This window comes from Calypte anna, chromosome 12 (genome assembly GCF_003957555.1).
Source record: "Calypte anna isolate BGI_N300 chromosome 12, bCalAnn1_v1.p, whole genome shotgun sequence".
NCBI classification, from domain to species: domain Eukaryota; kingdom Metazoa; phylum Chordata; class Aves; order Apodiformes; family Trochilidae; genus Calypte; species Calypte anna.
In genome coordinates, this window is record NC_044258.1 from 16,391,166 (window position 1) to 16,405,376 (window position 14,211).

Genomic DNA, 14,211 nt, shown 5'->3' on the forward strand with positions numbered 1-14,211 from the left:
ACATCACAGAGGAACTTTTCCCAGCTGTACTCATGTGCACAAAAGGAGAACCTATATGCTAGGTAACAAGTGTTAATTAGACTGTTATTCATTAGCAGGAGGGAGATTTGTAGATTTTCAAATGGCCATTTATTAATAAATTTATTAATAAATTTGCCCCCAACGTTTCATAGAAATCTTCCTTCTGCTTTATTTTGCTCAGCATCATTTCCAACACCAATGCCTACAGCACAAGTGCACAACCTGCATCCCAAAAGAACATTCCTGCAAACTGCTGCCCATTCCACCTTGTCCATCTGGGAGGAAACAGGGAATCAGACTGAAGGTAGTCTGCAGAGTGGAGGAATTGTTCTTGCAGCAGAAGCCACTCTCTGATAATTCCTCTCCTCCAGGACCCCCGTGTCTCTTACAGCTCCCTGCCCACCCAGGCAGATGCTCAAGGGATGTGTGTGCAAACCTGAATGCACACACACAGTTCACAGACCCAGGGGTTTGGTTGTACAGTGAGGAAGGGTCAATTCAGATTTCCCATCCTGAAAACAGATGAGAAAAGGCAGCCTGGGAGGAGGAAAGCTTTGTCAGCTCTGCTCTGTAGTGTCTGGAAGGGTTACAAAACTAAAGAGACACTCAGCACAGAGAAGTTTTATTTCCCTCCCTAAGGTAACTGATGTAAGATACAATTTCTCCTGCTTTTCCCATTTTTGCTGTCCCACTCAGCCATTCATTTAAATACTGAGTAGCATCAGGAGCCTCCCGTGCTTCACACACTTCGACTTACTTTAATATTTGCACAAAATGAAAAGATAAAGGACTTAAAATTGATTAAATGGCATTTCCTCTTTCTGTGTATAACTAATCTGTGGAAGTCATTGTCCCAACTAGTACTGATCCCAGGGTCTTAGAAAGCTTTAAAAATTGATTAGAAATTTAAATGGTAATGAGATCATCTTTGCTACATAACATAGAAAAAAATGGAATATAGAATTAATCTCAACTCTCGTGTTTTAGACATAAGCCACTAATTAAATGGGAAGAATTTCATGTATGTGTACATTTTCTGTAGCTGTCCACAGGGGTTATGTTGAGTTTTTCTGATTTAAGTATCTCAGAACTGAGACACGAAGGCTGCTGGAATGGTTTGGACTACTGGTCACAGTCAGCTAAGACACTCCATAGACTTCTTTGTCTAAACTTTCAAGAATACTCTTAATACATTTAATTTTTTTTTTTTTTTTAGTTGAGTTTGGACAAATCTTTGGAAATTTTCTTTGGGAAATTTCCTTTCCATTCTATTTTTCTTGCAGTTTAACATTGTCTGTGCTCCAAGCTTCTGTTCAGAATCCCAGATTACTGCTGCTCATTTTATTTGCACAGCCAGATGTTGGTCGACAAAGAAAACCACCCACAAGCCAGGCACAATACCTACAGAGGAACTTCTGATGCCAGGACACATTCTGCAGCACAGCTTTAGCTGTCTAGCAAGTAGACGTCTATGGGTAAGCTCAACATCCAGGGTTTCCTTTAGTTACAGGAGGGAGAAAGAAATACCCAAGGGAGAACTCTTGTGGATGGGCACAGTCCTGCTGTGGCATCACCCATTTCTCCCTGTGTAACTTCAGAGAATCCTAAACAACCAAACATTTCCATGGATGGAAACATCCCTGCAGCTGGGCACGATGAATCCCAGCCACAAACCCTGCACAAGTCATGTCCTTTCCTATTTGCATCAATAAAGAAGATAAATTTCATTATTGGGAATTGACTCTCCAAAGGTACAATCCTAAGAGCTAAACAGAGGATCACAACTCAGTTAAGGATGACAAGATCTCAGTTTTTAGAATGTCACTACTACCAAGGATGTAGATTTGTTAAACCCCAACTTCCATAAACAACTCTTCAGGGTCCACTTAGTAAGAACAGAGGTAAGTGCATGGAAAAAGCTTTTATGGATAAAACCCAAAGTATTTAAAGCATGGAAGTAATGATTTCCCTCAAGTAGCCACACAGCAAGCAAAGACAGAATTTCTAGCATAGAATAAATTAAAAAGGGACTTCCTGCCCTGTAAGGAGGTCTTCCTGCTCCTTTCTCTAACTTGGTCAGTCCCTAGTTAAAAGCTGCAGTTCTCTTGAGCCATTTCAATCTAAAGCTTAAGTGCTGACTTCATTATTCATACCTACATCTATTGCAGTACTCCAAGATCCCAGTAAAACTCAGGATCTCCCTTACTCTGCTGCTGACCTCAGACACAAGAAAATACATTCCTGCCTTAAGATGCTCAAATCTAAAACCCCACAGGGCAGCAACAGGAAAGCAAAACTACGGGAGGAAAATGAGCAGTTCTCCTATCAGCAGCACAGTAGGATGATTCCCACCTAAGCACAAGTGCCAAGTATGCACAAGTGAAGAACTGAACCCAGAACATGATTATCCAGCTAGGCCTGGTCACACAGAGTTGCTTTGCTCACTGAAGACTGAAGCAGGGGTTGCTCTGACCCAACATTTCCCTCTCTGAGAAGAATTGCATTAACCCCAACTTTCCAAAGCCCTGAGGAGTCCAAGACTGGTTCTCACACCTGCAGATGTAATGCAAAAAGCAAATGCTATCAGCAGATTGCCACCTTTACAGGTAGGGGATCTCTGTACTTGCCTTTGTGGTTTTGACTTTATTTCCACTGCTGCAAGACCAACCTGAATAGTCTGGTAGTACTTTACAGTCCTCTCCATCCAAACAGGGGTTCATATGACACCACCACTTCTGCAGGACAATGGAAGCTAGAAAAAGAAATAGGAAAGAGAAACAGAATGCAATCTCTTTTTTAATACTGTTTGATTTAGTAGGGAGGTTGTCCTTATGCTGTTCAATTCTTTGATTACAGAAAGTAGAAACCAACAGTTATTGAATTAAGAGCTTATCGTTTCAACTGTGTTTGAGCTAAAAATGTGGCTAAAAATCTTCACCAACACACAGAAGGGTAAAGACCACAAGCAAATGGTAAAGGCAGGCAAGCACCTCCAGAGATTGACTCCAACATTGGAACTGACCTCTGGAAGTGCCTTTCCATCCATGGCATCCAGGAATCTACCAAGGTGATGTTTCTCCTTCATTAACAGGCTTGAGTCAAGTACCTGCTACAGGGCACAATAAAACTAAGGTTTTTTGTTTAACTTGGCTTTGCATATGGAAGAGAGGATGAAGAAATGCCAGTTTCTCCCTTCACTGGGTGAGAAAATAGAATTGCACAGAGATGTAAGCATGTGAGGGCTGTCAGCAAATAGAGCAGCTAAGAATGTGGAAAGCACTGGAAGGTATTAGATTATTAACTAAAAATGCTTCCAGTTCCACTGCTACTTTTGAAGTATGTTTTTCAAGACTACAGTAGTACACTTTAAGTGTGCAAATTTATTAGTTCTCTACCCTGAAGCCAATTTCTATTAATAAGACCATGCTTGTTACTTTTACAAATGTATTCCTGATTTCCCAATCCCACTGTTAGCAACAGATTTACTTTCCCACAAGCAGCTGCAAACATCTGCATGTATTTCACAGCTTTGATTGTTCATGGGATTCACCAAATAGCAGAAAATTATTATGAAACATATCAGTTCACCACCTTCCATAATCTAAATCGGATTCCAGAATAAAATCTGGCCTAAAATGTTGATTTAGTGATGATAATGAGTCTGCATTATGCTACTATGTGCACAAAATGTTGACTTGTATGCTTTAAAAAAATACCACATCCAAAAGAGATTAACAATAATAATTTAGTCTACTTCTTGTAAAGCACTTTTTTTCTTTTAATTTCAAGGCAAATCCATACCTCTACAGCCTTCAAATCAGGGTGACAAGAAGGCAAGCTGACATCAGGATATTGTTGAAATGTTCATTCAATTACTTTTGTTCTCCACTTCCACTCTAAGCCTACCTAAAAAGCACTATGAAAAATATACTTCTGGAACACTGGTTAGGCTTTTATAAACTATTCTTTCAATCTCCTAAATTTTTAAAATAAATGCATGATTTCTTTCACCAGTCCTTTGGATCTTAGATCATTTGCATTGACGTTGATTGTTGAAAAAAAGAAAAAACAAGGAAAATCAGATGAAATTTCATTGTGCTTCCTAGAAGGTGAAATATTATTTTCACTCCAGACATTTGGCCCAGTCATCTATTTTTTTTTTCTCTCAGCTATTTTCTAAATTTGTTTTGATTCCTATGCCACCTTTATTTCAGGTCCACGTGAACAAGTCAGAAATTAGTTGGCTGATTTCTACTCTGTGCAAATCCCTCTCCTTGGAGCAATGGCAGCACTTTGAAATACTTCATACTGATCTCACTCCATTAGTTTCCAGCAAACTTTTGATGTAGCAATCCACTAATTCTTATACCCATTTTATGTCCAATAATTGGAAAGTCCTCTCTGCTGATCTGTAAATCCCAAATGGCTGCAGCTGGTTGTGTCAAGCACAGCCCTAAGAGCAGCCCATCAAAAATCTCCATCAGAGCCACCTTCATAGCCAGAATTCTTTAACCATCCTTATCCCTGTAACTCTATGGAGGATACATAAAGGCTTCCTGCTCTTCTTCTTGGAAAGGTTTCAACAGGTGACTTTTCTATGAAATGAGAGCATCTCATACACAACCACCCTCACCAAGGGAGATTGCTTTAGCTTGACATGAACCAGCTGACTTGCTGGAAAGCAGCCAGAAACCCTGCCAAAAATAAATCATCTCCTGACATCACTCCCTAGATAACCTGACTCCATGGAAACAGCAGCTTCATAGAGAATACAGCCAAAACATGTCAAGCCATCATCTCATCTTGCCTCACACAATTCACTGTGTTGTGCCCTCAGCTGTGTTTGGCCACACAGTGTTTCCCAAACCAATCTGGAACAGGCAAAGAAAGAAACTTCTCCCATTGTCATTTTCTCTGACATGAAACAATCTCAGCATGACACACACAGAACTTCAGTTTTCTTCCTCTTCACACCTCTTCTGCTCTGCTTTCTGCTCCCATATTAAGCACCCACTAGCAATCAGTGTTTTCTCCCTCTGAAGGTATTGAACATGTTGAAATCCAGTAAGGTTTCAACCTTCTGCCTGATAAGCTCAGCTTGAACTTCTTCAGCACTGCACCACAATGCAGTCACCTTTATTAATGTGATTATTTTTAAATGGTTCAGCTTCCCACGAGTAGGACTGTGCCACCTGACTACCCTGGGCTTGTCATTAATTACTCCTTTGCTCCACCAGCTAAAACCCATACATGTTTTTTGTCAGGAGAGATTCTAGATTTGGTTTTGGGTCACTGCTGGCCATGTTGCAGAGCCAAGTACTGGGAAATCCTGGTAGGTTAAAGCCCCTTGACTGCCCCTTTCTCCTCCTGGCTCTCCAGAGAGCTCTGGTTTGGAGGTATGAGGGTTCAAGAGGCACAGGGTTCAAGATTAAATAGTTGGGTTTTTTTTAAAGTCTGACATCTTCAAAGGTATTTAGTAACCAAATCTTGAATTGAATAAATTAGACACTACCTTCCAAAGCAACTTGTAAAACATGGGCTTCCATTTTCAGAAACTACCTGTATTGGTCTTGAAAACTCCTCAGGAAAGGATTTCAGTTGTGCTGGCAATTCTCTTTTCAGAAAGCAACATAAATTCTGTACTCCAGAAGTTCCTTGCTACTTGGATAACATACAAGTTCTTCTTAGTTATTCAAATGGGACAGTGAGCAGCCCCAGTTGCCCCTAAGTATCTAAACTATGCTGCTTACCCTGTCAAAATTGACAGGGTACTGGTGGTCTTCTAGACCACCCCAACCTTTCTGAAATACCTTTTGAATTACAATAACTGACCAGAGATCTACTAACCAACTTGTTAGGGCTACACAGAGCCAAAATTAATTTTTTTTTCCTTTTGAATTCTCAAGTACTCTGAAACTCATTCAAAAATCATGGGCAGGAAATTTTCTTAGCTACTTCTCTTTTTATCTCATTGTTATGCATCGACTTCATGTTTTCTTGTGTATAGATGCACTCTTCCCTTCACTCTGGAATTCAGATGGGCCAAAATTGCCCTTTTTTTTCATTGCAATTTTTGGCCCTAGGGAAAATTCTTGCACAATTCTTTATTTCTATTCACATTTTTTCCAGTTTGAGTGCTTCCTCCTCATAAATTCTAGGACTAATAGAATTGCCTGTAGTGATGATTTACTCAGTCATTTAAAGCACTTAGCTAAGATAACTGCTCTACAGACAAAAGTTATCAATGCTTTATCTTCTTGGCAGTAGCTGTTAGGCAAGGTGGAGGTTCTTACTCAAGGATGTTTACTTCCATAAATAAAATGAGTATAAACAAAACCCCATGACTACTTTAAGTGTAATTTAGTCATTGACAGAAGAATGGGTTGACCTTTGCTAAGCAAACTTTTCTAGAACTGCAGTCAAGAAATATAGCTACAACTCAAGGTATGGTATACAGGTTGTGGGGTGTTCTCTTTACATATTTAAATATGTTCTTTCACATGCTCTGCTTTTTCATAAGTCTGATGGATCAATTTATATACAGCAACATTTCTCGAAGTAACAGACAGGCCTGTGCTTAGAAGCTCAAATAATCCCCAGGAAAATGAGGTGTTCGTGAGTACAGAAAACCCAACCTTGCTTGCTTTCTTTGCTGGTACTTGTCAGGAGCTTTCACATCTACATTCAAACACACCAATGGCAGAGTTTTGTAGAGAAACCAGGTGCCTCGAGTTATCAGTGAGTGGGTGTGAGTCCACCTGTGCCTGATTAGGACAGGCCCCTATTGGGCATGAGCAAGACCAGAGGGCCAATAAAGGTGGGACACACACCCACAGGAGGAACCTCAGCTCACTCTGGTGCGAGGCATGGAGAGGCCAGCAGCTCGTCGAGTCTCTGGAGCAAGAAAGGCTCTTCCTGCTACACTTCTACCCTGGAAGTGCTGTGTGGTGGCTGGAGTCCTGGAAGAGACCAGCAGCTCGTCGAGGAGCAAGAATGGCTCCTCCCGCAACAGAGTTTCTTGCTGGTTGCAATCAAAATGCAATTCTCTAAGTGTGCCATCATGGGGAAAGGCTAAAAAATATTCTGACCCAAAGAGCTCTTGTCCTGTACTCTCAGCTAGGCTATGGCAAGTGATTTTATTGTAAAAAATGCTAGGGAGATCCTGGTCTATAACAAACATTGATTTTCACCTCCATATCATGCTTTTTAAATGAAGTACCTTGACTTCTGCTACTACCAATATTTAAAGTTTCTGAGATGAAAGACATTGTAGAAATGCAATGTACTCCATAAATGTAAGTTAGGCCCCACAACACAGTAACTATTACTGCACAACATGGAAAGGAGTGATGCAAGACAACCAAAGCACTTAAGTCCTCCACTTTATGTACCATCAAGGTTCAGCTAGCTGTTACTTTCCATTCTGCACCACTTCAACATTTTTTTCCTTAAATTCACCTGCACATCTATTATTTCTTCTGTAACACCAAAGTACTTAGTCTCCTCCTTAGCATCTATCACAAGAAAAAATATCACTTCTACATGTAAGTGTATGCTTGAATATAGCTATGCAAAAATCCATTCTGACTGGCCTCATATAGTGAAATTTTCTGAAATTTTGCTACTGGGAATACTGGTGCTGCCATAAAACCCACTGAGCACTAGCCTACTGTCACCAAGAAATCCAGTAAGTAAAAGCAACATTCTGTATATGCCTAAAAATGTTGGGTTTAGGTGGGCAGTACTTTCTGGACACTTAATGAATGTGAGCTGCATTGCTATTTCATTTTATCCAAACACTCTTTACCTGAAATAAGGGATCTGAGAGTTGTCTGTCAGTGAGATTAACTTCCCAGGGAAGTGGTGGTGGCATCAAGGCCATCAAGGAACATCTGGATGATGCTGTTACTCATCCAGTTGAGTTTCAGGCAGGTCCTGCAAGGACCAGGGAGTTGGGCTTCATGGTCCTTATGGGTCCCTCCCAACGTAAATGATTCTTTGATTCCACAGTTTTTAAATAGGAACTACAGGTACCAGCCTGTACATGTCATGCATGATCAACAGCACATAAATAATTGCTGTCCTAACATAAATTATAACTACAACTGGATAAGGTCTGAAGCCCAAATTGAAAAACTTTAAAAGACCATGAAAGGCCAAATGTTCTTCCCCTTCAGCTCAGGGCAAAATATGGGCAAATTAAACAGCCCTGCATTCAGTGAAAAGGTGCTGGGAAGAAAATGAAATGTCTGCCTCAGACTGAAATATGAAAATTCAAGACATAAACTGTTCCTGGTTTCCACACTGTAGAAATCTACTCAGGGATATGTACAGAGAGGGAAATAAACACATCTAATCCTGAGGCTGAGGAAAGCAGTTATCATTTCTGTGCTACAGCATCTGAGGAACACTGACTGTATTCCCACATGACTGAAAAAAGAAGCAAAGAATGTTAAAGCATTACCCTAAGGGGTGAGGAGAAATCAAAGGCTTCCACCTTAGATATCAAAATCTTAAATTCATAATATTTTGTTACGTTTAACTTGAACTATACTCAAAGCAAAACCAGCTACTAGATTTTTTCAGCAACTGTTTGCATTGACAAACTGAATTAAGCTTCTGTGGTATCATGCATTTGGATCTTTCTGTCATGTACAGACAGTGTCACCTTTGCAGTCCTTAAGCAAGTTTAAAACAATGATAGATGTTAAATATCTGCTGTCTATAAAAATATTTCTGCTGTTCAGTGTCACCTAAAATACAGACAGTACTTCTGATTTAACAAAAGCTACTTAAATTGCACAGTTCAGGTTGTGTTCCTGAATTATGAGGTATGAGCAGACTAAGCTCTGCTTTAATGTATTTGGAGGTTACAAAACTTGAAAGAGCTGAGGCACTGCTCAAGCACTGATCTCCAGCATATGAGACCATTTGGCACAAAAATGGTAAAACAACCATCTAGACAACAGCTCTCAAATTTAGATACTATCTGTATGCCCAGTTTTAGAGCTACCTTTGTTATCCAGTGACTTTTCAGCCAAGCTACTAAGCCTAAAGACACCTGGAAGGGTTAATACATAAGCATGAATTTCTTGGCTTATGCTGTTTTCAGATTAGTTGTAAAGGAGAATTCTGCTGTGAGAAAAAAAATAAATTAAGAAGTTTATTAGCACAGATGTGAAATGGACGAGTACATACATTAAGAGGATTAATTACACCCAGATTTATGCACAGGCTCATTATCATCAATGCACGGAGATGCCTCCAAAATTAACAAAAGGAAGGATTATGCTTTTTGAGGCAGTGGGAAGTCAAACAACGAAGGAGAATCAACTTCTCAAACAATCATAAGGAGCCAGGAGTGTGCAGGACACTGCTTACCTTCCACACATGAGGGCTGAGCCCTTGTTGTCCCTGCCACTTGCCCTGGGAAGCAGGAACACTTCACTGTCTGGGACCGTTCCTCAATCCGGTTCTTATTGCAGCAGCGATGCACGGCCACAACTTCACATGTCCCTTGCTTGACTTGGTGCTGGCCTAATAATTGCAGAGATAAGTGATGGAGAGCAAAGCAAAATAAAGGAAAATCCAGTTGATAAAGTCCTACGGGATACTTGGATCTCCCGAACGCCTGTTTGAATCCCAAAGAAGATGAAAGGGGAAAGTGCCTTGTGGGATCTGTCTTGTTGACAGAGTTTGTCCAGTTCTTGGTAATAAAAATAATTTTTCAGTCTGTCTTCCCTGTCCCTTACAAAGCCAGAGGGAGAAAAGTAGATTGGAATAGTCAGTTAGATAGATTAGACAAGAGAACACATAGAGACAAACCACACTTTCCTTTTGCTTCCTGTCATGCATTAGGTTTTATATTTAATTCTTTCCCTTCATAAATGAACATAACAGACAGGGTAGTATTTAATGCAAGGGAGACTTATCTTAAACAGTAGGGAAATTTTTCAGCACAGCCACATGTAAGCACTGCTTGCTATGCCTATCACTGCAGGGAGGTTAAGGACAACGTAAATTCCCTTCCAGCCCATTTTGAAGAAACCCATGATAAATATTCCATCCATTGCTTTCTTCTCTAGTGCCTTTCCTCAGAATTCACTCTCCTTTCCTTGCTCCTGCCTCCACATCTTAGCCCCACTGCTCCTTGCTCCTGCCCATTTTCCTCCACTGCCAAACTTCCTCTCTGCCCTGCCTAAAACCCTTCCTCAGGGATCCCACTTCCCAACCCCTGTCTCCTGGTTCTGCAATCATTTCCATGTCCTCACTTTACTGAATGGTCCTCAAGTGCCTCATCTTGCATTTGTCTCATCTTATTTAGAGTAGAGCCTCGGATGGCTCTTATCTGGGTTTGTCAAGCACCTTGTAAATTAACAGCATTACAAAACAGGGTGGGTTTTTTAATAACCAAGCTAGGCAGAGGCAATAATGAGAATAATAAAAATATTCTCCATCAAAGCAGTAGAGGCTCCTTGTGTGAGTAGAACCTGTGGTACAGGTATTGGTGTAAGTACATGGAATATCAGCTGCAGGCTAAAGAAAGGAAGGGGAATGGGAGCACACTGCAGAAATACACAGCCCTCCAAATCCTGTTTTGTTGGGGGATTTTCACTCTACTTTTTGAGTAGAAACTTACAAGTTGATTAAGGGGGAAATCTGCAAAAGTTAGCAATGCAATTTAGGCTTCTAAGGGAACCAAGAGTTCCAAATCTATATATACATAACTTTTCATAAGGTTTTGGCAATGTTCCTTTGCTGTGTGCATTTTGGTTTCACAAATATTTCAAGGCCAGCTAAAGGGCTGAGTTTTGTTGTCAAATTTGTATTCACAATAACTTCAATAAACAAAAAACTCTCTATATGTAACCCTGGAAAGGAAATCTATTCTTCTGTTTGTGGACTCAACATGTAAGAAGAAATTATATATACAGAGAGATTTTGCTGGGGGTCTGTGTGTGTGTGTTTGATTTGGGTTTTTTTTTCCCTGAGGAAAAGGCTACACTGTACTTTTAAGCAAAATATGCTACAGCAGAAAAATGGTAATGTATTTTAAAGAAGTTGGAAAAATGTTGAAGACAGCATAAAAGTACCTTGCAAAGCTACTGCAATAACTTTATTGGCAGACTGTGAATTTTCATGCAAGCACCAAATATCCATATTGTAATAAACATGAAAAAAATGAAAGCAGCTACCAGCTTATATCACAGCAGCTTCTCTGGAACTCAATATGGAAAACAAATACACAAATAGGGACATTAAATTGCCCATGCCACTTCATTCCAAAGGTTTGTTCTACAAAACACCTTGTATGACAGTGGAGATAATAAGCAGATGGCCAGAAGTCTGACAGAAAAGATTTGGTAAAATGAGGTTGTTAAGTTTAAGAGAGTTTATTTCTTTATCTATTAGATCCACAGCCTGAGTCAAAACTCTCTGGAGTAAGCAGGGAAAACTTACATTAGTTTTCCACAGTGTTTACACTGGATGGTCCTGGATTCACTGGAGTCAACAACAAAATTCCTGCTGACTTCAGGAGAGCAAGGTCAGAGTCCAGACTGTCTCTAGAGAGGGAGAGTTTGTAAGAGAGGGAAGAAAAAGCAAACTATGGAATTGCTCTGGCCACATACTTGAGTTTGCCATGCATCTCATCTGAAAGACCAAGTGGCCAGGTCTTCCTTTTAATTAAAGTCATTATTCACCAGACATAGATGCCAAGATTAGAGTAAAAACCCTTTTTTCAGAGGGTACTTCATAAGGATAGACTGGATCCAACTACAGCTATCAATATGAAGCTGAAAAAATGCCTATTTTCAAGCTCAAATCCTGCTTCCTTTAGGTGAATAGTCCTGTGAAGTCAATACCAAAATAAATCAAGGAAGTTGGCCCTGAGCACACAGCCCTGAAAACCTGGGGCTCGCTTTCAATTATCCTGTTTGAATGTTGAAGCAGTGACAGTGCTCCCCTGAAGTGCCAGGGTTCAGCAGGCACACAGATGTTTGTAGAAGGCAAAATGAAGTTACCAGAGGAATGCATTCTCTTGGCTTAGCAGCTGATTTCGTGTACACTGATCCAAGCTTCACAGCTACACGAGCAGGTAAGAGAAGGTGTCCCCTTTGGTTTGTAGGCAGGGGTAGGATGCTCAGGTTTAAAAGTCCTGTTGCCATACAAAGGCAGACAGCACCCTCCTCTCCACAGCTCTCATGGAGTATAAATGTACTAAAAAGCCAAAGACATCTGCATGCATCATTTGCATTAATTGCATTGCCCTTGTAATAGTCTTTCCCCTCCTACATATTCACATCTCTATTTCCTCCTGCTTGCTTGTTCACCCAGATCTTAACATTTTTTATACTCCTGAACACCATGCATTCTTCTTAATAACAGACACACCTGTGAACAGCTGCTGAAGAATCATAGAATCATAGAATCATAGAATCCTAGGGGTTGGAAGGGACCTCGAAAGATCATCTAGTCCAACCCCCCCTGCCAGAGCAGGGCCACCTAGAGTACATCGCGCAGGAACGTGTCCAAGCGGGTTTTGAATGTCTCCAGTGAAGGAGACTCCACAACCTCCCTGGGCAGCCTGTTCCAGGGCTCTGTCACCCTTACAGTAAAAAAATTTTTTCGAATATTCAACTTGAACCTCCTATGCTCCAATTTACACCCATTACCCCTTGTCCTATCACTGGTAATCACTGAGAAAAGCCTAACTCCATCTCCCTGACACTCGCTCCTTACATATTTGAAAACATTGATGAGGTCACCCCTCAGTCTCCTTTTCTCCAAACTAAAGAGACCCAGCTCCCTCAGCCTTTCCTCATAAGGGAGATGTTCCACTCCCTTAATCATCTTCGTAGCTCTGCGCTGGACTCTTTCAAGCACTTCCCTGTCCTTCTTGAACTGAGGGGCCCAGAACTGGACACAATACTCCAGGTGTGGCTTAACACACTGGTTTTCTGTCCCTTTTTTTGTCAGTCTTCAGCAACCTACAAGACAAACTCTTTCGAGGAGAGTGGCTTGCAGATTTAAGAAAACTGACAGAAAATCTTAAAACTCACAAAATATCTTAAAAACTATGTCTACATATTAAAAACTCTCTGTCTTTCTGTTAAAAAGCTCTGTCTATTCTCTACCTAGATCTACTGAAACCTGCTGTGTCAACATTCAGGTGTTAAAGGAAGCAAAAAGAAATAATATAATACTCTCCTGCATTTTTTAATCTCTTTCTTGCACTACATAAACCTTCAGCTCGGGTCTAAAGTACATTTAAGGTACAGCTGACAGCATAATGACAGAAAAAAAACTCACTAACAGCCTTAAAATACTTTACAATCAGTAGAGTCTCAGGAAACCAAGGCATTAGGGGAGCAGGGACCAGAGAATATTTAAAGTATGAAAATCACAGTAAATTAATTCTACAGCAGATACATCAGGAGAGCCATTTCTGGGAGAGCTGTAATGAGAGATAGGGAGAAAGCCAGGCTCTGGAGAGCAAAGCCCCTTTGGGCTCACTTAAAAAAGCTCATGAAGTCGTAGCTCTTCTACCTGTAAACCTCCTCAAATCTGCAACCTAAGGGCTGTCAATATTTGCAGTTGGAATTCACTTCCACCTTCCCATTTAAATCAGAAACCCCCCCCAAGCAGAGATATATTTTATCAGCAATGATACCAGAGAAAAGTTCCTGCCCTACAACACCTTTTGCATGATGAAAAGGCCCTGGGGAGGACAGAGGATGGATGGTGGCAGCTATGGGGCTCTGAGTTACCTCTGGCCAGGAGTTTGGCCCATGTGTTGCTCTCATACCCCTATTTCTTTACATCTCAGCTTCCCTAGAAATACCAACACTGTTCAGCTTCACCAAGGACACTTTCCCTCTCTCTCCATACACAAGAGGACAGGGCTTGCTAACAGAAGCAACCTCCAGGTCATGATTCTCTGTTTTGACTTTTGCTGCTTTTCATGAGCTACCAATGGCTGCCAACAGCCTTTAGGTGCCCACATCCAGAATGCCTCCTAATGATATCATTGCCATTTCCTTTTTATCTGTGGGCTTTCCAGCCCAGAAGATGACAGTGTGGAGAGCTGCTGGGCAGGATCTCCAGTTTCCAGAGAAGGCAACCATCAGCTCTGAAGAACAAGAAAGTACAAACCAAGAAGTTATGAGGCTTGCACATTACAAGCCTGCA

The 14,211-nt window shown here is 40.8% G+C and overlaps 1 protein-coding gene across 1 annotated transcript in view; it reads right to left on the minus strand.

Moving 5' to 3' along the window:
- Positions 1–14,211, minus strand: part of LOC103537926 (chemokine-like protein TAFA-4) — a 47,694-nt gene that overhangs the window by 223 nt on the left and 33,260 nt on the right. Inside the window, exons 3-4 of the mRNA XM_030458665.1 lie at positions 9,403–9,558; positions 2,690–2,773 (exon numbers count right to left, since the gene is read on the minus strand). Coding sequence (XP_030314525.1) covers positions 2,690–2,773; positions 9,403–9,558 — 240 coding nt within the window. The remainder of the gene's footprint in view (positions 1–2,689; positions 2,774–9,402; positions 9,559–14,211) is intronic.